Raw genomic sequence first — 25,083 nt, 5'->3', positions numbered from 1 at the left:
GCCTGTCCAGAGTAAATAATGAATAATGAATAAACCAAAAGCAGTGGAGATAACTTACGTGTTGCAGGCCGTCATGGCTTGACAGGTGTCGCCAGTGCAGAACTCTGAGATGGTGCTGTACTGCAGGTTGATAAGATTGAAGAATGTCGTTGCTGTGGCAAAAACGAGAGAAAAGAGTTGATGTTATTCAGTGTTAGAGAGAGGACGCTCAAATACTTGAGAGTGGACTATTTGTGTCGTGTCACGTTCTCTTCTGAGGAGGAGACAACTACAGTACTGCACACTGCTGTGCATCTGTCACATGCACAATACTAATCATTCAGGTCAGCACATCCTTCAACAGACACGTGGAAATTGGAAGACTGTGAGGTGGCGGTAGCTTTGACAAGCACTGAAGTTGTTGCTCAAGTCACTTAAAACTGGAACAGGTATTTCTACTGCACGTGAAACCTTCACAGCCTGTTGTGCTGCAACATAAACAGGACTTTTCCACTGGCATGAGACAAACATGCCATGTTCATTTGTATTTGCTTTACCAGTTTTAACGCCAAGTCAGGTCAGCGTGCACGCAACTGCCTTTAAGATGCTGCAGTGACATCAGCTGGGTTTTGATATCAGTCAGTAAAAATTTGATCACGATTAAATAGCCTCTGCTGTAATTGGTGGACAAAGCAGATGCTTCATCAGTTTCAATCATTCTATCTCTGTTTCTAGAGCAAAAATCAGTCTGAAAGCCCATGATGATAAGTAGCTGGCCTCCAACAATGTCTGCACAGTGCAGTAGTAAACAACACTGAAGAGGGCTTTTAAACGTCACTGACTCAAGACAAGTGTGTCATCAGTTACAGACACACCTTCAAGCAGGTTGTAATTAATTTACTTCAAATGACAGATTGAGGAAACTGTCAGAATAGCATTCTTAGTCATTTTGGAGCAACATTCAAAGTTGATGAGAGATGTCAGCATAATTAATGAATGAAGAAGCCATCTAATGGAACACTGACAGTGAGGATTTCCTCCACTTTTAATATCAAAATATTACAATTATGTGAATTATAAATGTGGAGCTTCACTCAGAGGGTACATTGATGCTGTTTTTAACTTGTGAGCCACAGTTTAACCTGCAGCTTATGAGGCTTAAATTTCTGTCATGTCAAGTAAATGATCATACATCATGTTGAAATGGCTGCACCGTGTGCAATGACTCTCCACTGCAATTGCTCTTTCCATATGGAACGAATGAACTCAAGAACACAGCTTGAAAGTTGTACCGTCACACAGCATCCTTCCAGGACCCATCCCATGTTTTCCTGCTCAAAGTAGCCACCATGTGGGAAAATATTCAGTGAAAGTACTGCTGATTTATACATGGAGACAGAACTCAATGACTCCAATCATTATTGATTTGTTTAAACAAAATATCTATCGGCCCTGTTGCCTGTGTTCAAGCAAAAGCCCAATTAGTGGTGGATACAAGATGACACAAGCCAGCTTATATAACTTCCAATTTCAACACGCTAACATGTATGAACCTATCCCATCTGTTTTATATAACAGAGCTGTATCAGTCTAAAACAAAAAGGAAAGAAGAATGCTTGTATTTTTCTTTTCCCTCACAGGCACCTGGCTGGTTTGGATACGTAACCAAAACAAAGTCAGGGAGACAGACAAAATAAAGAGTCTCATGAGATTGATCAAGCAGGCGAGCCGCAGCGAGTTTACAAAACCTCCAGAAATGATGCTCATCACGACTATAACTTTAACTAAGAGTTAAAACACTGCACTGAAGCTGGCAGTAAACGATGGTGTTTAAAGAAGCGGTGTGTGTTGTTATTGGGAACAGGCTGAATGATGTGCCAGGCCTGGATCACGTTAAGGGCTTGGCTCTGTCAGAGCTGCATCTCCAGCACCACTGGAACATCTCGTCATCTCCACATGACAAATAGACACCAACTTGGATAAACAATGCCAAGTCCTTCAGGAACATTATAAACAAGTCAGAGCAAACACTGAGCTCGACTTTAGAATTCTTATATCATGAATAAGATAACAGGCCACTTTCACATTCTAACAATGATCGGAATGAATTGTTTTTACATGATTAGACATTACAGTAGAGGAGGACATCATCCTCAACTACATGTTGGACTGTTACAGTACATGGACTTATTCCATGTATTCCTACATATATTTTATCACTGACTACCACCACAGTCACTCACTGTTGCTGGCTAGCCATTCGTTGAGGTCTATCTCTCTGGGAAGCACCACCAGCTCCTTGAGGTCAAAGTCCACCACGCGGATTTTTGTGTACTCGAGCTCCAAGTACTGCTTCTTCTCTTCTGCCGGAGGCTTCTTTCCATTTGGCTTCGTCTTCGACTTCCTACAACACAGAAGAAAAGAGGACAGGTTAAGGAGATGCACAGGACTTAATAAGGAAAGGCTCAGTCGTTCACGGATACTTCATGGGAGCATTCTGTAAAACCACTGTGTGTAAAATCTATTTGCAGATGATTGCATTTGTTTTCTATTTACAATTTACACTGAGTCCTAACTTTTTTGGAACTGGGGTCATAGATGCCAACCACATACTCAGGCAGTTTCAGCCAAATGCTGAGCCTGCACTGGACATGGAGGACAGATCTTGCGGTTGCCTTGCAGGTTATTTGTTATGTATTAACTGTAAATGGAAAATGCTTTTGAAACTCTTACAAAAAAAGTTAGAAAACACAAACTTTCTGTTACTTTTCCCAAACTGAATTCACAGCAACGTAAGCAGAACAAAACAAAGAATCCTCTGTTGCTGTACCTGACCCCCAACTCTGACCTCTGACCTTATGTTAGCTCTATAGCCTCCACGCAGACAGCCGTCCCCAGCGCCTTGTACTTCCACTGCTAGTTTTAGCATGTGGATGGCATATCACACTCCTCCTGGACTTCCAGGGCTGTAACCTCTCCTCCCCCAACCCCCACTCCCTGTCTGTGTCAGTGGAGGCAGTGCAATCCAGGGTCAAAGGTTGGAAAGCTTGGTACATGAGTGAGACAAATAAACAGACTAAGAGTTGTCTGGGAAGGCCTTACAAAACACAGACTAATGTAATCGACCGATTGCCATTCATCTGTCAAGACACTGAAAGTTCAAGCTAACAATAGCCAACTTGATCACTACTCTGTTCAAGGCTTCCATCATCCTGTAATAACTCTATTCCTGTTCCCAACTTTCTTCGATCTGCTCCTGTTGTTTAGATTTGCTTAAGGGTAAGGGAGTTTCAGTTTGCTCACTGAATTTATTGTGCTTATGTTGACCCTCATTTCTGTCTGTCTTGCGCTCACCCCCTCTATCTTCCGTTCTCATGTCTCCTCTCTCCACAACCTGTCTAAACACACTCATCCAGCCATGTGTCCTTGGCTCTCGACTGTCTTCCACAGAAACTCTCTCAAATAGAGATGGGTACGGAAACAGTAGCATTTTAGCAGTGTAGTTGCTAACTGTTTTTCATATTCATTTTACATTTCAATTATCACATTATAGTCCACATTTGTAGTTATTTGTTAAAAAAATGTATATACTGTAGATATGAAAAAAAAAAAGCAATGTTAAAATCCTAACAACAGGTGTCCCTTCTCCAAAATCTACTCTTTCCCCAAAGACGGCAACTCAGGCTCCTGGACTGGCGAGAGCTGTTCAAACACTAATGAAGAGGGATCATAAACACTATTTTCCAGCAGCAGCCAAAGCCCTTCTCACATTCACTCTGGCTCTGCTGCGACTAACACTGGACTTCATTTGGAAGACGCAATGACTGGTGGGGTTTCTGTAGAAAAAAAGGGGCTTACAATCAGAGAACAGAAGGGGAGCGAGAGCAGAGGGGGAGTAAGGAATGACGAGATGAGGTAGATGGACACAGGCTCGGCCGCTATCCATGGGAACTCACAAACACTTACAAAACATGACAGGACTGTGGAGCACGAGGCCTCTTGGCCAGAGCACAGTGTTCAAAAGCCATTCACAGATTAATTGTTGCACTGCTTTCCACCTCAGCAAACAAGGGAAGGCATGTCAACATGTGTATGTATACAAAGCCAGCAGCCCTTGGCTTTGTAAATGTTAAAGTTTACCCTGTTTTACTTGTCTAATTTAGTTGTCAGGAGACATTCTTGGGTGTAAACTGCCTTTGGGCCTCCTGTGAAAATGTTGAGCTCTGATGGACCAACACTTGCACAATCACGTTCATGGAGACACACAATGCCGCTCAGGTTCTCAGTTGTTGGGTAATCATTCATCATCATGCTATAACCAGACCATCATCATTCATCTATTGGGCTCTTCCTATCAGGCAGCTTGTGAGCTTGTTTGGACTCATTTAGAAAACAAGGACACTGCAGATTACACTGCTGGCTAATTATTAATGAGTAACCACTTTCTGTTTCACCTCTTCTCTCCTGTTGCTCTACTAATTCTGTCTGTCCCACTCTTGGTTTTTACAATATCTAGTCTTTCTCAAGGCTTGTAGGCATTTCTTTCTGTCCTTTGCTCTTCATGGCCGCAGGGTCACCTGTCCAAACGGCCCATTGTTCAGGGTCAGATGCCTCAGGTCTCAAAGACCTCAACCTTGCCCTCTCTTTTCATCTCTTTGACTCTCCATGACTTTTACTCTGACTCACATTTTAATTACTGCTCCTTTGTTGTTTTTTATTTTTTTAACTAAAGGTTTTTCTCATATCAGTTTTACCATTTGCTTAATTTCTCCTCATCTCTGTCTGCTTCCTTCTCCCCCTCCTTCCTGCTCATGAGGGTACAGCTTCATGTGGTCTGTGTGGTTTTACACCGTGAGCTACATGTTCTGTCATGTGAAAGAGCTTTACCAGAGGATGGAGCTTCATCCACAGATACCGTCAGCTCTCACAACTTTTCAAAGGCTTTGCTAAGCCCCTAAAAAAGTGCTTGGTTCCCGTGAAAGGTTCAACTCGGTTCCTTCGTCTCCCCCACCCCCTTTTTCCTTTTGAAAACATTCTGTTTCACTGAGCTATTTCCTGCCTCTCTCCCTGTGTAATTTCATCATTTTCCATACAAACGCCTCCTCCGCTTCTTGCGAACATTTGTGTGGTAACTGGAGGTGAAATTCTGGAGCCAGTAGTTTATTTTAGGATAAAGAAAACTTCCTCTATGCCAACACTCCTCCCCTCATACGCACATACACACACACACACACACACACAGCTTTGTCTGTTCTTGGTAAAGTTCTCCTGGGCAAGTCTTTGCCATAAAAGGCAGCAGATGCCTCTTTCTCCTTACCAGATCAGGGCAGGCCAGAAGGCAGGAGTGGAGGGAAACTGAGGCCAGGGCCAGACACATGTCTCTGGGCCGGGAGGACAGCCACAGCCTGCCTGGCACACAGGAACCAGTGTGTGATACACACTCACACTCCTGAAAACCTGGGGCCGGATTCACAAAGCTTTCTTAAGAAAAAAATAGTTCTTAACTGGTACTTTTCTCTTAACTTTTGTCTTAAGTCAAAAGTTAAGAAGATTCCATATTCACAAATAAAATTCTTATGTTTTTTCTTAACTTTCTTCTTGTCTTTTGTCTTAAGAACAATGTTAAGAATAATTGATATTCTTGAAAGCTTAGTTCTTAAGATTCTTCTTAAGAATTATCTTAAGAAAAGTTTTGTTAATCTGGCCCCTGGTCTGGCTCGGTAGAATAACATGAGTCTACTAAGAGACAAATTGTGTGCATTAAACTAATGTCTTTTGAACTTTTCAAGGAGAGGTGGAGGGCGTGAAGCAGGAAGACAGACATGCTGGAGTTTATCTACAATAAAATAAAAACAATAAGGACCCAACCCCAACAGGGTTGTATAGTCAGGTGACGTGGAGGTCAGTACTACAGAGCTGAGGAGTGACTGACCTGACAGCTGTTCAACTCCGTCTGTTAGCCACTCTCTTATTCCTTTCACTTTTCCCAGGAACACCTCCTCCCCCACCCACCGGCCGTCTTCACCCGTTACCTTTCCCCCTGCACACCACCACCAGTACCCAACAGACCATGCTGCACACATTCTCTGGCTGTAGCCCCTCTGTCCCTCTTTTCATGGCCGACCCAGCTGGTCACAACAGCTGTGTCGAGAGCCTGATCCCACCAGAGGCCTCGAGAAAATCTGCAAGAAGAGAGTCCTGTCTGGTCCGGGTGTTTGTGCGAGCACGTGTCTGTCCAGCGAGACCCGGCATGTGCACGTATGGGTAAGTGTGTCAAACACACATCTCTTTGGCCTCACAGTGGTGCATGTATCAGCTGCTGTGTGTAAGCTGACTGTGTGCCTTCTGAATGCTGAATACACTTGGTTTGAAAATAAACTTTGCGTAAAGAGGAGCAGCCCTCTGGCAGGTACACCGTGAGCCTGTCTCATTACCAGAACCTGGTTCCAATTAATCCTGGAATCACTCTGAGCCACATTACAGAGCTATGCTGGGGAATTAGAAGTGCTTTCTCTGAAATACTACAATTTAGTACTAAAAATCTCCTCCTTCTTCTCTATGGACCCCCACTCCCTACTCTCTCTCTCACGCACGCACACTTTTTCATGCTTACTTATCATTTGAACACTAAAACATGCATCTATTTCCACTGATGCTTATGCTATAACCAGACCTAACCAGCTGCCTTGGGATTTTCTGTTTCAGTCAGTATATGCTCTCACTGAATACAACTTAACTCTGAAACACGTTTAACAAAAACCCATGTCATGACTTTCCCCTAAAGCCTGCTGCTTCTGCCAAACCCCATGTTGCACAACTGTTGCTTGAACTGGCTTTCTGGATAGCAGAGGAATCTAACTATTGGCATATGGATGCAGTTAATGTGATCTGCAAGGGTAAACAGCACGTGCAAGCATCGAACAGAGAAGTCTACCATTTTCTCTAAAGATGCTGCTTATAGCGATCTAGAGATTTGCTTTGAGTTCTGCAACTGGCACACAAAGGCAAATAAAGCTAACAGCAGCGGCAGAAAAATGTTTTCTTCTTTTCTTGAACGTCATTTTCAGCAGATACACTCCAAGGTGCAGAGATAGCTGTCACTACATGTCCCTAGTACAGTACTGTTTTACTGGAAAACAGCCCCTGTGTTTATGATAAGGATATGAGCGATAAGAAACACCACAGACAACAATCAGAGGTCTTCTACAAAGGGAACCCAGAGATATCAAGCACTTTTAAATGAAATGACCTTCAAACAAACAGCTGATAGGTCAGAGAAAGAATCAATCAAATGTCAGAAATGTGCTCCCTCCTTTGTCAACTGACTGACAACCCCCCTCTTCTGGTCTCAAAAAACTGCAAGAGCAACAGAATCAAGCTCAGCTGATAAGAGTAGTACTGAGTGAATGAACTCTGCCATTTTGTAAAAAGAGGAACTTCACTCAGGAGGATCAGCTTTCTCCAAGCCTGGCCTCCTGATCTATTTCAGGATTCAAATTGAATAGATTCAATGGCTCTTTTCCCCGAAAAACCACAGACAGAGGAGAGCAGGCAGTCTGAGCACACCAAAGCTAAACCACAGCAGCCATTATGGGGCTAAAAAGAGACTGAGTTAAGGATGGACCAAACCAGAGTTTTGCAGTGCTCAAATCTTCAGAGTAACTGCCCTATCAAAGTTGTTCCTGAAGTTTTAGGGCACTTTTAAAAGAGCGCTGACAGAAAAAACACTTGTCAGTTTTAGTTCTAGAGTAAAGAGATAAGAAGCACACAAAACACAAAGAAGGCACAGCTGCCACCACTTAATCAGTAGCATCGCCGGGGGTGTCGGCAGCACTGTAAATCAGTAAATCAGAATTGTAGCCAGGGTGCAGCCCAAAACATGTGCAGACACACACACATAGCTAATCTGACTACTGACCTTACCCCAGCACAGTTCTGGCTCCCTCCTCTTCCCCTTGTCATCCTGTGCTAAGTCCCATTCAGTGGCTCTTGAGCCTGCAGAGTATGTAAGGAACCCCTGCCAGCACTATAATGGAGCCTCATCAACATCACAACACACATGTGTGACAGGAAAGGGGGGTTTGGGCTGAGATAAGGCCGAGCCGCTGGTGAAGCACTTGGCAAATGTTGGAAGAAGGTTAGCTCCAACATTGATTTGGCACCATAAGAAGAGACTGGCAGGGATGATATGAATGAAGAGCAGAATGAGATTTCTCTTCACTCTGATCAATCCAATCAGTCCTTCTGAAAGGTTTCAAATAACCACACACACACACACACACACACACACACACACACACACACACACACACACACACACACACACACACACACACACACACACACACACACACACACACACACACACACACAAACTCAAGCAGCCAATATGAACAAGAACTAAACAATTCTGGAAAAAAAAAAAAAGTGTCAAGATTACACACGGCTACATATCCTCGCTCAGTGGACTGGGCCGTTAAAGGTTATCTTAACTATCTTTGCCAGTGTAGTATTCATACCTGCATTTAAGCCAAGGGCATTCAACCATTCACTGGAGAAGGAAACTGGCTAAAAGTGGAGCTATAAACAGGTCTACGGCATGGCCCAACCCCCTCATAAAACCCCAACTATGCATCCTTGTTAACTTTGATGAAGTGTGTTTTGTTCAGTTTTTACTTAAAACTTCAAATTTGTGGGAACCCCCCTTCTGTCCCTGCCAGCCAAATAAATGGAAGGTGTATTTCCTTGGTATCGGCCCGATTTCTTAAATAAGGCGGTTGAGTCCACAGTAAAAAAAACAGAAGCAGCAGAACTTGTCTCTACCTGTCACAGGTCTTGCAACAGACATAACAACATACTGTACTGCTGCGTCCATTACATCCTGCTTACCATCTGCTCAGAGATCCTAAGATGGTGGATATTCTCTTCACAAGGGATGCAAAGATACCACTCTATTCAGACCAAGTACAGGTACCTCTATTTGGGTACTTACTGATACTGAGAACCAAAAGTACTTATAACATGCTCAGCACACACAGGCAGAAAAACACACTGAAACACTGAGTACATTTGCCATGCAGTTGAGTGGGTTTTTTCCCATTTAAGTGAAGCGTCTCTTGACGGCTGCAGCAAAGGTTCCCTTCATTGTTTTAATGCCATGGTCCTCGCCTGTTTATTTGGTCAAAAGTCTCCGGTCCCAACAGGAATCATATCTGATAGTGTACCATTAGAGGAGCTCAATGCTCGGGTTAACTGAGTGTTTTCACATAAGTGTCCACTGATGAGCAGTGAGATTGCTAAGAGCTCATATTCAGAAGCAAACATCCCCAACAGAGTCCATTTCCGCTCGATGAGAGACTCTTTGGTAATACTGTTTCGGCTATGTGGCGACGGCTGGGAATCTCATACACTGGCTCCAGTACACCAAGGAAACGACCAGCTGGTCATCAAGAGCAATGCACTGCGTAAGAGCCACCTGTGGGTAGTCTCCAGATATTTTCACCCACTTCTTCAGCATCTGCTACAAATTGGTTGCTGCTGTTTTCCCACAACTAGCATTAGTAAACTCTTTGAACTCTGCGTTGCGTTGGTTCTGCTGATGTTTCATCAAATTGCTTGTATTAAAGGAGCTAGTTTTCACTCTTCCTCTTGACAATTTAGCAGAGGATAGCTTGCTCTACATTTGTCATCGTGACTTATCCCAAAATATCTCCAGACTGTTGACACTGCTACTCCTCTGCCTACCTGCTCAACTGACGAGACGTTAACTCCACGTTGCCGTAAAGTGGTATTGGCTGCAACTGTATCAGACTAGTTTTACTATTATTACAAGTATTTGAACACAGTGTCAGTACTGCTGCATTCTTACTCTTTACAATCACTCTCCACATCTTCCCAGCTGTCAATAGCTCTTGAGGCCTGTGCCCTTTGGGCTAATGCTTGAAAACAAACCTGTCCCCTGACTTGAAAGGTAAGAGGAAACTTCACTAAAGCATTAAAAGGACACTCTATCCCCTCAAGGAACACACTCATAATGACTTCTTCATGTGACACACTGTAAATACAAATATGTAAACTGGGTTAAAATTTCCCATATATTAACGGCTTTGACATGGGTAGTTCTGGATTCTGCATGGAGGTTTACCATGACTGGGTTTGTTGTTTGTGTCACTTGGTATGACACACAAACACACTGTTAACGCCCCTATTTGGGTCAAGCATTCTTTAAGTCTCACGTCTTCTGGGGTCACATTATGGCCTTTAGATGGCTGCTAAAAAACTCATTTATGCAGCACATTGTGCAAGTTAAATGAGGGTCAAAATTCTTTCCATAAAAAAGAAAACCACCTAAAACAGTAGGTTACTAGCAAAAAAAGGACATCACAGGAGCAAATAAACAATCAAATGAATGCACTTCCAGTTCTAGTCTTAAATTATGTGTTTAGTCTATTTCCTTTCAGTGTCAGGTCATCACGTGTAAATGGGATACTCAAGGATATGATTTAAATAGCATTCAAAGTCCTTCTACACTCAACTTTAATCATAATGTGCTGCTGTTTTCTCCACCTCTGTTGAAAACCAAAAAGCTTTTTAAAAAACGGAGCTCTGTGATTCAAAAGAATTTCCTTTTCAAGTTAAAACGTGAACAGGCGTCTTAAATAATTTATCGGACTGGATGAGGAGAGTGTCGCATGTCTCTCGCGCTTGTTGAGTCTTGTTGGAGGAAGTGGAATGAGGCATTCACGTCCCCTCTCACCACCGGCTGGTAAATTACTATGGCCCCGGAACCAGAGGGTCCCACTGCTTGAGTAACTACTGCTGAGACGAGACAACTACTTATCTTTCAAGGCGAGTTACAGAGACACAGTAGTACAGAGTAAAACATATTTCAACAAGTTTTAGACATCAGGAGGCACGTGAGCGCGACTGTTAAAGTCAGTTAAAGCACGTACCATTGTAATAATAAAGTGCTAACGATGAAATACGTCGGAAAAATGACTCCAAACAATTAACACAAACATACTGGCGAGGAGATTTCTGTGGTAAAAGCAGCAGTTTACGACATATTAACAACGTTATTTACTACTACTACTATTATACGGCTCTCTCGGTCCGTCGAAGCGCCATAAAAATATTAAAACGTCACAATTACAACACACGCTCATGGCAGACACCACTGACAAAAGTGAAAATAAGCACGCAGTTTTAACGTTACCTTAGTACTTTTCCGACTGCCTGAAGCACCATTTTGCAACTTAGTCCGTTTTTGGAGTTCCTCTGAGAGTGCATGTCCGACTTGTCGAGAGAAAAGGAGCAATAATCTCCGAGCATAGTTTAAAACATGGATATATGATGTCAGAAAAGCTCTCCTTCAAATTATTCAGATGAAGGCTGTCCGACTCACACCGGGGTTTGACTCGTATGGGGTTCTGACTTATTACAGCAAAAAGAAAATCTTTATGAGGACTACACAGGAAGCCCTCCTTCTCTGTACCCTGTCGTCCAATCAGCGATGAGACACGGCTCAGTGGGCGGGCTGTGGTGACGCCAAAAGTCTGCCCATGTGGACGTGGTTCGTGCTTCTCCCTTAAGTGTCGTTACAATGTAGCAACAGGTGGCCAGCTACTGGACTACAGTGAAATAAAAAGGTGTTGCTTCATTTTATGAGCCTACTGTAGCGATGGCAATAAAAAAACTACAAAAAAGGGGATATATTCTGAACGGCCAACAGAAAAACTTGTAATAAATGACTCATTATGTATGACTCAATTAGTTTAGAAGGCATTGGTTTCTTTCATGGAGGAAGCAGCTACTCCTATGAGTAGATGAGTAAATACCCCCATGGCCCAAGTATTTTATCATTATTAATGTACATTATTAAACTGAGCAAACTCATCCACTAATGAGGACGGAAATGTGGTCGAAAACTCAAGAAAAAGCTAATAACTGGACCTTGAGTTGAGATTAATTGTCAAACGACTTTTTAGCCAATGAAATATCCATTCAAATAGCAATAAAACATACAATTGTAACAGGAGAAAGCAGGCAAAACAAAAGAAAGTGAACACAGGATCCAACTCTAAAAGGACTTGAATGTCAGGCCCAGAAGGCTGACTAAGGTTTTAAAAAAAAAAAAAAAAAACGTGTATTGTCACAGTGCGTCACTTCTCTGGCTGTGAGAACTGGTGCCGGGTTAAGCTTGTAGGGACTGTGGGGCGACATTCCTCCTGTTGATTCTGAACTTCACCTGGATAGGCCAACTATGGTCGACTGGCAGCAGCCGGGCCTGTTCAAACATGTCAAAGCCAAAGGGAATCAAACAAAGCCTGTTTGAGAGCCGAAGGCAGATTCACAGAATATACAGGGGTTTCTGTGTGTGTCTGTGGGGCAAAACTTTGCCTGAGGAAATTGCTTATAACTATAAATTTACAAATTTCATATTATGGACATGGTTTGAAGTAGGAGTACAGAGTAAATTCTAATTAAACTGTCAACACAGAGCTGAGCCAACAACACCTCAGTACAAAATGCACAAGAGGAAATGAGCACTGAGGGCTGGGAGTAGTGCAACTCATGAGAAGATTACAACTCCTGTTACGGAACCATCATTCCCTCGCCCTCCTTCCCTTTAATTACTGCCTCTCAACAAATGTCCTCTCTTATTCTCTCCTGTACTGCTCTCTTCACACATTTCTCCTCCCTTTCTTGGTTTGTTTTTATGTGCCTCTCCCTCTCATTGTCTCCCCTTGTCTTCAACAGGTCTGTTTTTCCTCTAAGTCTCCTCAGACAAAACTTCTGGGGCCCCAGAACGGAGCCGCTGTGAGAAATACTGCACCAGGTGGCTGCTGCCGCACGGACGTACACGAACTAATCTATGGGATCTGTGGAGCTATGTGCGCAGTTATGCAGGTGAGTGCAAGTGGCCGAGCGAGGAAGATAAAAGACGTTGTGAGGGTCTTGTCTGCAAGGACTGTGCTCATATGTGTGTATGTATGGGAGTGTGTATAAAACGTGTTTACTGTGGACTGTTGGACCTCTCTGAGGCACCGCTTGTTTATGCTTAAAAGCCTCTATGAGATCAAAACAAACGATCTGAACGAATCAAAGCGGCAGAGGGTCTGACAGGCGCCTCTCTGCACCCTCCTCCTACATGACTGACTGCCTTCCTGCTTAGGGTTTGGTGGGTGGAGCTGGGTGATCCAGGGGCCCAGTGAGTGGCTCCCGCTGTGGTAGCAGCGGTGAGGAGCAGGGTCGAGGGGAGAGGGACCAGAACAGGGCACTGTCTTTTCCCCTGGCGCTAAATATAGCATCAGCCTGCCTGGCCCGGCCCCTAAGAATACAGAGAACGGTGCAAAGAGAGGCAGGCGAGGAACGTGTCACCAGCTATGTGGTGAGGATAGCTGTGCTACATAGCCAATGGGCGTCAAATCTATGATCAGTTGTATAATCTTGTTAAGTTTCTGATTTATATCCAAACTTTGCCAGGTTAAGAGTATATCATTTCAACAAACTTTAGTCTTACAATAACTTCAATAAGAAATAGCTTAGACAACAACTAATGGGAACTTAAAAGGTGAAGAGTTCTGCAAAAAAAAAAACAAGTTTTAAAAAAATAATTTGGTGTCAAAACATATAATAGTGGCACTAGTATCATAAACTTAACCGATATGCAGCAGCATATATATGCTGCGGTTGATATATGAAGTGCCCGTGTGCTTCTTGTGACTGCCCAAGAGAAAGCACTTTGTTGCTGTAATGGAAATCTCGTGCTCAGGGAACTTTCCATTCATTTGCTTCTAACTATTGGATCCGTACGGTCACTGAAAATAGAAGACATCCATTCAAGATCACTGGGGCTTGGCCTGGTCCTGGGCCTCTACAGTCACTGTTGAGTTACAGTGGACAAAAGTGTTTTAATGAAAGTTAAAGAGCAGGTGGCTTTTAACTCAAAGTGGCATTTTCTTTGCTTTAACAGGTGATATGAGGTGAGGCTGGGTGACTGGATGAACAGGTTGGCAACTGACCAAATCCAACGGCAGGTGGAGTTTTTATTTTAACTAGCAATCTCCGGTTGCATACTGAGCCTATTGCAGGAAGAAAGCATGTGTGCTGTAATGAATGAGCAGCACAGATATGAGTTATGACAGCTGAATTTTGCTTACATCCTCATTTGTTTGTTGGAGATGCATACTTGGGGTTAAATCAAAACTTTAAGGGTTACTTAAGAACATCTGAGGAGAATTAAGGATCTTTGTAACTAGAAAAGAAGTTGTGATGCACGTGAAAACAACAATTTTCAGATTAGATTAACATACAACATTGTGCATGGCCAAAGGCTGAATCTTGTTGCCTGACTTTTAGCAGTAATAACAAGCTGCTTCAAGTATGCTAACCTCATCAAAAGACAACCACCCTGCAGACAGACAATAAAAGGCCCTGATCTAACTAGCAAACACGTCACTCATTAGAAAGAGGGGAGGAGATGAAATGAAGGCATTTTATGGAAAAAACTGTGACGTCACCGTCCTTTTGACTGATGAATGTGTTCAGCTTTAATCTGACGAGTGAAGCGATAACAATAACCACAATAACTACAGCAATGACGGATGAGACCAACAGATAACACGACGACAACAAAGACTGCAGTGGAGAAAAATGCAAGTAATCCAAATCATTGCAGTCTTGACGTTGTAACGCATCAGCTTGAAGGCAGTCATTGAAAGAAATATGTTACACTGGTATTTTAAGTTCTAACAATCTGCTGATATATGAAAGAGCCATTGTACTGTTAAAAGCAAATAAACACATAAAAACATTAAACAGCAGTCCAAATGAGCAGGACATTTTGGTCTGCAGTGCTCTCTCGCCTGCTGAGAGAGATGGTCGGCTGGCCCAACAGGTTGGGTCTAAAAGCTAGCGAACATTCCACCTATTTGAGACAAAGAAAACACTGATTCTAGGCCAGCAGTGGATGAGTCACAACCTCAGCAGATGCGCCTTAGGGCCTGGCAACAGCTCAGTATGGGCCTTACCACAGCAAGTCTCCGGCCTATCATACCTGGGATCCAAATGACGGACGGGTCAGGCGCCCAACCGTGTTAAAACCAAAATGACTAAATAAAAGCCTGAGCAGTTCCAAGTTGCTCTGTAAGACCCACATTTGGTGATGCATTCTGGGTGTGTGGGGGTGGCATAGTACAGTATGTTTAGGTAAGGTCTTAGCCAGTGAAAACAGTGCAGACTGAAGGTCTTTACTGCCAGGGGGTTTTTCTATAGGCCCGGACAGAGGTCACCAGGGCCAGGAGAGACTCTGCACACTGAACCCAGCGACCCACTCTGTGAAAGCAGCCTCCTAAATTAGACAAAAGTGTGCTGTATCTGCTGCCACAGCTGGAAAGATGGAAATATAACCCAAAAAAAAAAAAAAAAACCATCATCTGATTGATCCTAGAAAAGGCAAACCAGCTAATCATTGTCTCAGAAGCAGCTTCACCTCTTTACCCTCCATTGCTGAAATACTGAGTATGTGTGGCCTTGTATACCGGTGTAGGTCTGTGCATGGGCAGACAAAACTTTGGCCAGAATAGGTAGCATCAAAATAGGTACTCCTGTCCTCCACACTGTGCATTAAGCATCAACGCTACTACTGTCATATCTTTGTTGATAGACAACATATGGTATTTTAGACATTATATTTTTGTATCAATCCCTTTAAAGGTTGACCAGATATTACCAGTTCTTGCACATCAGTTTTTCTTTGACCCACTCTCTCCTTTCCACCTCTAAGGTCTTGAGGTCCTCCTTCTCTCCTTGCATGTGCGCTCTTTTCCTCGCTGGCTTCATCTCTCCTTCGCTCTGCATTCCTGTAGGGGAAGGGCTGCATGCAAAGACATGCCACTGCTCTCTGCACACGCAGCCTGGCTAAACAAAGGAGAGACGAGCTACATGAAGAGTGAGCTAAAGAAGGTCAAGAGCGGGAGATCGAAGAGGTTCAACTCTCAGTTTTTTTTTAACTGGGCTTCTCTTGTTTGGGAAGTAGATGCACTTCATGAGCAAACATATTAGCATTCAATGATATGCTCCATTTAACAGCAGCAATGGCACAAAGGAAAAATATTTGCCTGCCTAATTACCACTGCACTCATAATCCAATTAGGTGAGGTTAGTTTGAATCTTGAAACTTAAAATGTTTTGCATATGTTTGGGCACTGGAGTGAGTCCAAAATGGAAGTTTGCAAAGAAGAAGAGAGCAGCCAAGTGTGTCTGAAAGACAGGAGGCCATGTTCTGACTGGTTTATGACTGAAGGAAGAGAGGGCTTTAGCGAGCTGGAAGACAGGAGATGAGAAATACCAGACTCATGTCCAGACGTTTATAAATCACCATCTCCATGGATACTGCTTAGATTAGCCACTATCATATCAGCAGGAATGGGCCAGAATGGAATATGAAGAGGAGCGAGGGATGAAACGGGAGACGGTAACGGACGGGGAGGAAGGAAATGAGAAAGAGGGAGTGAGGACCTAAATGACAGGGGTGAAGAGAGGGCAACAAAGGAGCGTGGAAGTGAAAAACTGAGCAAAAAAAGGACAGTAATGATAGAAGTTTGGATGAGGAGTGAAAGAGTTTGGCTCAGTGTGGGAGGTTGTCACAGCATGCCCTGGCCGCCCACTGTACTCCTCCTCCCTACATTCCTCAGTGGGGGAGAATCTCTATCCATCCCATAATTCGCCACCTGGGCACCAAACACTTGTCTGTCAAGTGTAAGAGCATGCATGCACACACACACACACACACGCACACACACACACACACACACACACACACACACACACACACACACACACACACACACACACACACACACACACACACACACACACACACACACACACACACACACACACACACACCTGTGAGCCCTGAGGCTCAGGAGCAAGGTCAGCAAAGTTTATAATGGTCACCGCACTGACAGAGGCGGCAAGGTTGCGAATTAGCGGTCAAGGCGGAGGAGACGCGGATGAGGAAGCCGACCTGAGGAATAAACTGTGACGTGGTGCTGCATCACAGGTGTTCAAGGCGCAGACAGAATGTGACTTTGTCCTCAGGCCTGCAGGTAAAAGGGAAATGTAATGAGGCTTTCTATCCTGCTAATGGCTGTGGGTCTGTGGCGGAGTCAGTCCATCATGTCGTGAAATTGATCACGTGACAAAAGGGACTGAGGCACAGAGACAGTGTGGGGAAGAGGGTGTACTGTGCATTTTCAATGACTTACGCCTTTTATCAGAGGAGTGAGGAGCCCATCACTGAGGGAGTAAGGGGGTACACGATCATGCGAGTACATCTTCTGAACTGCCTGTGTAGTTCGGATTTTGCTCACAACTTTGGAAACCAAACTGGAGGAAACAATCTCACAACATGGTGAATTTAGCAGCTGTTCTGCCTTTTGATATATCATATCACATGATCTTCATCAGCAGGTGGAGTTCACCCAGTTTCCATTGACTCTAGATGTTCAGATCTCCTGTTTTCAGAGCACTTGAAGATTTCCAGGAAATCAAAAAAAATTTTTCAACTGTCTTGCGCTGATCGTCACCCAATACACCAGAACCTGTCCCAAAAATGGAGGAAAAGTCATTATGTAGAAGTTAAGTCATTGTGGGGTTTTAGAGTTTATTTCCTGGAAAATAATTTTTGCTGACTCGTACTGCACTCGGCTCATTTTCCTTCTAATGAAATGCTTCCTCAAATGTGAGTGTTGGGTTACTGTATGAAAACACAACTTTGTAACTTGTACAGAAACACCATCTTTAGAGCTTTAATCGCCGATTTAAGGGAAACTTTCCAAGAGAAAATGTTTGCGTGTGTGTCGGGGGGACATAATGCACATTCAGCACGATCGGCTACTTTAAACGGCTATCAATATGCATGACATGTCCCTGCTCAGCGTCACATTCAGACAGGAAATATACTGAATCTACTGGCACTCTGCTCACTGTTCAATGTGAACTCTAAGGACTGCTCATCAACGTCAGCTAGAAAGGTGAGTGTCCAAATTGATAGCTGCCATCACATACGACTTATTACCGCTTACATAAGGGTGGGTGTGTGCATTTGCTACATCTTGTGCAAGGCTACACCCCTTCCCAGAACTCTTAACAAACTTCCAAAAAGGAAAAGAATGTGGCTTTTTCTGGGAAGACTATGATAACCTTGGCAATGAGGCTGGGACACACACACACACACACACACACACACACACACACACACACACACACACACACACACACACACACACACACACACACACACACACTCTCTAAACTTGCTGATCTCTCAACTGCAGATAAAATTCTGAACATTTTTGAAGCAAAGCAAAACATTACCTACAGATTACAGCTCCAGTGTAACACAACAGGGCACAGGGCGGCTTGGCTTGTGAGAGGAACATTCCTTGTTTTACACACACACACACGCACTCACGCACACACACTCCAGAGACCATGATGGTGTGAGAGCAACACTGCCACCTGCTGGCACACAATGTAGTTGTGCACAGTTTCCACATCAGGCAAGTGATGTCAAAACCCTTTGAAACCTACAGAGCCTGAACCTGACTCTGGAGAAGAGTTTAGAGGTAATTAAAGCTCCTTTTTGTGCATTAGAGTAAGATGAAAGCTGAGAGAGGGCTACATCACCATAAACAGGACCCACCCTTGGAAAAAGGTTTCTCACAGAACCTTACACAACCTCACGGCGTGACTGAGTTTTCCATTCAACTTTTCCATTCCAGGTTTTATTGTAAGAGTGTGATGCTCCGTGTGTGTGTGTGTGTGTGTGTGCGCTTCTGACACTTGAAACCAAAACAGCCCTATGCTGACGCTATGGACACCAGCATCTTTTGAAGACAGTAAAACTTAATGAGTTACTTTCCACTACTGGTGTGGTTGAGTAATATGAAGAGTGTAAGAGAGAGTTAAGTGTGAGAAATGAACAGTATAGCAATTATTCAGTGAGAGTAGAGGTGAGGTTTGGGGGAGTTTGTGACGTAGAAGAAGAGGTGCAAGGAGAGCTGTGGTCAGACATATGCTACTGTTTGCTCAGGAGCACAGGAGGCAGCCTGTGTGTGAGGGTGTGTGTTTGTGTGAGTAGAGAATAAGGTGGAGGGGGCTGGATAGAGGAGAAAGACCGTCATGGAATACAGGGATAGATGGAGGAAGCGAAGAGGAGGTGGCGGGAAAAGGGATTGGGGTAGCGCCCATGTTTGCACAGGACGTGTGTGTGTAGGGTAGGCTGTGGCGCTTACGAGTGAACAGAGCTCTCTTTTCACAGCTCGAGGCTGAAAAAAGTAAAAATAAAAAGCAACAAAACCAGAGAGCATGGGTTACCAGGCCTGTCTGAGGGGAGGAAGCCCTCAGTGAGGGGAACAGAGGAGAGAGTGTTCCACACAAAAACCAGAGAGCAGCTCAGAAATCACACATTATCACTACTACAAAATAGGTGACAGCAGTTACAAAGTGTACTCAGGGCTCTTGAGGAGATGGGACAAAACCAAAGCACACAAAGACGCCTCTGTGGGGACTGTCGGTGAGTCTTTAAACCAAACGATGCAGACATAAAGAGGAGGGTGTGGGGTTCATGCACACAGTTTGGGTGGCTTTCTGTTTTCTGCTCCATGGCTGTGCATGCCTGCCCCGATCCAGCTCATTAACTCCTAAGTGAGGGCATTTAGTCACAGATTTCCTATTTGGTTTCTAGGGAATGTGCATGATGCATGAATATAGCTCTTCCCAGAACAGACTCACACACACTTAAATGTACAGAATGTTCCTCGAGTTGAGTAATTATCGCTGATGGCCTCATACACCAACCCTCACCACCGTGGGGGAAGGACTGATCGATGTCGAGCAGGCCTAGTTCATCTCTGCTTCAGTGACTCCGAGGACACAGTCCACACATCACTGTCAGACTCAAACAGAGCGCAGCCAATGAAATGAGGCAGCTACGTGAGGAATGTTTAAATCTGTATTACATAAAGAGAGGTAAGCTTCGACAGCTTCACTCTGAACCTGAATCTAAATCAAAGAAGGCGTCACGTCGGCAGAGAAAACCAGCTGATAAGATCAACATGGCTAAAGAGCGCAAGTCAAATCACATTAGCCTGCCCCTGAACAGACCGCAGTCTGCTTCTAGGTATGTTACATAACTTGCGCAGAGAGTCTGCATGCTCTTGGCCCGTGAGGTACAAACAATAACAGACAGAGAGGAGAGATGAAAGGAGGTCTGGGGGAGCTTTTTTCCCAGGGGAAAGGTCTCCATTTCCTGCATCAGCAGACAGAACAACTCCGTCAGACTGTCTGGCATGTGAGTGAACAGCAACTCTCATGTCTGATTTGTTATTACGCTTGAGCAAACGTCCTGTTTGCTTTTTTAACCCTGAGAACGTGGAGCTTAGTGACCTGGTTGAAGCTTGTTGAGATGGAGCTGTTGTAAACAAGCAGTACAGATCCATGCTTTTTCATTGCCTTTTATAATATGCTGTATATAAAATGCACCCATTTTTCATAATATATTCAATAAAAAGTACTTTTTGTAAGATTAGTACAAGTTTTGTACATTTGTCGCAAATATTTTCTATCTATATTTTCTTCATTCAAATATGTTTTTGATGAAAACTGCAAATGCCTTAAAATACGTGTGGATTTCTACTGCATTTATTTAAAACAAGAAAGATTTGTGTGTGCATCACAAACACATTGTTTACTTTCCTTTAATATGTGGATTTGTTTTATACAGGGTTAACTATTTTTGTGTGCAATGAAAAATATTTATGTATAAATCCTGAAACATATTTGTGCATTTATTGATACTGAGACTGATCTGAGTCCATACTGCTGCTCTGCTTATCACAACAACCGCACGGTCAAACAGAGGGAACAAGGACATTTCCAGAGACGAGTACAGTCAGTGCCCACCTACAAGTGCGCGCACGTGCACATACACACACACGCGCGCGCAGGCAGACAGGCACACGCATGCACACACACACAGGCATGCAGGCACACACATGTGCGCACACACACACACACACACACACACACACACACACACACACACACACACACACACACACACACACACACACACACACACACACACACACACAGAGACAAAGAGTAAAAGTGGTGCATTTAATCTCCTGTAAATCATTTTTACCCAATTTAAAAGCACCAGTTTGTTCTCTTCAAATAGTGATGACTCAGCAATGTGAGAACAGCAAGCAAAAACACAGACTAACATCTTTAAAGAGTTAAGAAAATAAAAACCTCGTCAGTGTTCAAATCCAAAGTACAGTTCTTCATCATTAAATACAGCATAAAAAAACACGCTTGTGGTAATTTACATATGGTGTCATCACCTAGTTTGTCCAGCAGAGCGCGCTGCAACTTAAAAACCCACTTCTAAGCAATGTTAGCCTTTAAGTGACAGACACGATGGACAAGAGTGTACATCACAATGTTAAAATGCGGATAGAGTCAAGAAAAACAGCCACCTCACTACTATAAAAATAAACCAGCATAAAAATGACAACAACCAACATCCTGCTTATCATACGCCTTTGCTACATTAGCTATCGAGCTAACCATGGAGCCATTTTTACACCTTGTCAGTTGAGTGGAAACTAATGTGTGAGCATCTTAGCCCATTCTGCCTATATGATGTATAGGGTCTAACCAAAAAATTACACATATTCACACCACACTGGTTTGTTAAAGACACCAAACCAAACAATTCCAATTGTTGCATTTCCAAATTTGAAAATTTTAAGGTCTGGTTTTCCACTGAGCTGTTCATCTCTTGACTCGGCAGCAGCAAACCACAAGTTTATGTTATACGTTAACAGCAAGCTAGTGCTTAAGATTAAATGTTTCCATAAGCAAGAAACAGCATTTCTGATTGGAGTTCAGTGAATTGAAATAATGGTTTGGAAGAAATTTGAAACATGAAACTCATAGCTAGCTTGATTGAGCAGAGAATATGTGCTATAGTGGAAAGGATTATATCTGATGTTTTGTCAGGGAGCTCACTGATTATGTTTATTTCCTAAATCTAAATATAAAGATAAATTACGCCATTTAGAATAGAAAAAAGGCTATAAGGCTGTAGGATTATAATACATCGACTCCTTAATATTGGTATCACCCCCAAAAAATCCACTATCAGTCTGATCCTTAGAGGAAAAGCCAAAAAAGAAAAGAAAAGAAAATTCACATTCCCCTGATGACTAGACGAGATCCCGCCACCATCTGACAGCAGAGGAAACTCTGGCCCATTGTGTGAGGTTGATTAACACTGGGAGTGGACGAAGGCGTAGGCAGGAAGTGGTCACACCTGAAGGCAGCCAAACAGATTAACACACCAAAAGCCAAGCTGCTGGAAAACATGAGCGAGTCAGTCCTCACTGTAGGAAGTTCTGGTGAGAGAGCCTATGTGGGCACTTTAACCTCTAATCGGCTTAAAGGTGTTCACAGTACCTAAGTTAATGTAAGCGTGTGCGCCATGAAGCAGCACCTCTCCTGCCCAGAGAGGAAGCTTGATTTCTCCAAGGAAGATATTTGGAGGGACAGAAATGATTTCACCACCAGCACCGCCTCTCGTGGACATCCACCCTTAACAACAACCGCACTGCCACCACACAACAGCAGCTCAAAAACAAGAGGCAGCGGTTAGCCCACAGCAAGTCCCATAACACAGAGCACTGACACAACACACGGGCTGTGGGCTGAGATCAACTTTTTTTTTTTTTTTAAAGACAGATTATGTGTTCCACCCATAGACTTGTTTTCCAGTAATTAGCTTTGACAGCAGATCATGTAGGGATGTCAGTAAATATCAGTCTCTCTGGGTTAATCAGGAGGAAAAACAGGCAGCGTGTACGTGTCTGGCAGAGGGCAAAGGCAGAGCCGGCGATGGCGTCACGTGTGTCTGCGTCGCGAAGACAACAGAGGAGAGGAAGGGGTGTGCTCAGAAGGCACGGGGGTGGGGGGGCTTGGAGACAAAAAGAGAAAAGGCAGCAAATGTTATGGAAATTCCTGGACAAAGCCACGTATGTTTTTAACGTTGATGGCATTGCTGGGATGACAGTGAAACCACAGCGGAGCCTTGCCCTTTGTCAGAGGCTGGCATGGAGGAAATATCAGAGCACGTCCTGTCAGTCTGTCAGTCACATGTGTACAGAAGTCACACAAGGCAAACGATCCTTGAATTTATTCATACAGATTGACCTTTTCTCCCCTTCTTTTTAAACATCCTCATCAACGCATATGCTACCAAAACAAAAAGCATGCCTGCCGTCCACAGATGGTGCATCAAAGAGCGAGGGAAGGAAGTGGGTGGAGGCAGCTGTCGCCAGTGTTGAAATGGGAAAATGAAAGAGAGATGGATAGAAAGGAGACACAAGAGGGGTCAAATCAATAGATGTCCTTGGAGCAGTGAGAGAAAGGATGTGCGTGTCCCTCCAACGCTGCCGCACAACGTCAGTCCACTGACGAGTGCTGATGTTCACATTTTCCTCCGCCCTCCGCGGATGCATCACATCCTACGGTAACGGAGGAGCTGTGGTGGGAACAATATAATCTGATCCTCCAGATGAGATCAGCGTCTCTTAACACTACGAAAGCTGAACGTGTGTTTGTGAGTGCCTGTCTCTTCGCTGGTGATTCAGGTGTAAACAAGCCTCTGATTGGCTGATATTAGGAGGGACTGGCTCCCACCTGGAGAGATGAGCTTATGCAGTGACATCATCTGCCCTAGAGGGGGTTGGGAGGGTTGTTAGTGCAGTGTGCACATCTGTCTGCAACACAAAAGTGTGAAAAAAAAATACTGCAAGTGCAGCTCATAACACACTGGCAGAAATCAGAGGTGTTCTGGTGATACGAAAGGGTATTTAACGTTAGTCCTTGTTTGGCCTGCTGCCTCCGAGATCTGTAAGTGAACATAATGTTACGAACGTCACCTCAGAACATGCTGGAGTCAGCACTCTGCAGCTTCCCTGCTCGCTCGGAGCAGCCTCTTCGCCACAGCTACTCTCTGATTAAATATAGTCTCACGAGGAGGGAGTTCAATGTGTGCGTGTAACTCACGATATCTGAACATGACGTAGGTGAGATCCAGCTGTTTTTTCAAGGTGTGAATTATGACGGTCTGTGCATAATAAAGTTGCATTTCTGGAGGCCACTTAAAACTTCGCTTGTCTTGTTTCTTCTTGTCTTTCTTTCCGGTCTATCCCTGGTAACGGCTCCATGTCAGATGGTAGATAATTGAAACAAATGAGGGAGTACGGCTGCCAAAGGCACTGCAGCACAGAGGCAATTACACAGCTATGCAGGCAAGCGCGTGTGTGTGTGTGTGTTTGAGAGAGTCAATGTTTTAGTTTGAGACAAAGAGCGAATAAGGAAGGCTCACCTACTTGCCACCACCTCCTCCGTTCAATTAGGCTGCACCAGAACACCCCTCCCTCTCACTCTCGCCTGGGACAAACTCAATAAACAGGAAGTGAGGCGCCCAGGCACTTCCTGCCTCTCTTCAAATGGGCCTCTTGTTCCCAGAGGCAGCACAGAGAAGCCATAGGCTGCTGCTGCAACAACTGCGACCACCGATTTCCCTGCCACCTTTACAGCCCACAGAAAGCCTCCCGGCCTGTTGTTTTGGTAGTGAATTATGTCTAACCCTTTTCCTGCCACCTGAGCAACCTGCAAATGGAACCAAACATAATGAAGCCATTATCCACTAGCCAATTCGGCCACCAAGCAGCTGTAATGAGTTTTTCCATGCCTACAGGGCACCTGCACACACACGCACACTCACACGCCTTTAACATTGTTAGACGGCACCTTACGTTCATTTGATCACAAACAAGAAGGTGTTTTAAACATTAAGTTGGTTTCAGAAGGAAATGAGCATGTGCCTTTTTGTTTAAGCATGTGCATGAGTGTGTGTGTGTGTGTGTGTGTGTGTGTGTGTGTGTGTGTGTGTGTGTGTGTGTGTGTGTGCGCGTGTGTGCGCGTGTGCTGACTGGGTGAATCTAAATGCAGAGGTGAGGTTAG

The 25,083-nt window shown here is 44.0% G+C and overlaps 1 protein-coding gene across 4 annotated transcripts in view; it reads right to left on the bottom strand.

The window, feature by feature from the left end:
- The window catches only part of mob2a (MOB kinase activator 2a), a 63,069-nt gene that overhangs the window by 6,122 nt on the left and 31,864 nt on the right, over window positions 1-25,083 (bottom strand). For 3 of the 4 annotated variants that reach the window (XM_070972442.1, XM_070972439.1, XM_070972440.1), the window contains exons 2-3: window positions 2,223-2,383; window positions 59-152 (exon numbers count right to left, since the gene is read on the bottom strand). In XM_070972442.1, coding sequence (XP_070828543.1) covers window positions 59-152; window positions 2,223-2,383 — 255 coding nt within the window. Of the gene's footprint in view, window positions 1-58; window positions 153-2,222; window positions 2,384-11,194; window positions 11,344-25,083 lie in introns of those variants that run through there. The other variant, XM_070972438.1, reaches the window with a different exon arrangement.

This window comes from Chaetodon trifascialis, chromosome 10 (assembly GCF_039877785.1).
Source record: "Chaetodon trifascialis isolate fChaTrf1 chromosome 10, fChaTrf1.hap1, whole genome shotgun sequence".
Lineage (NCBI taxonomy): Eukaryota > Metazoa > Chordata > Actinopteri > Chaetodontiformes > Chaetodontidae > Chaetodon > Chaetodon trifascialis.
This window is presented reverse-complemented; position numbering and strand designations above follow the sequence as displayed.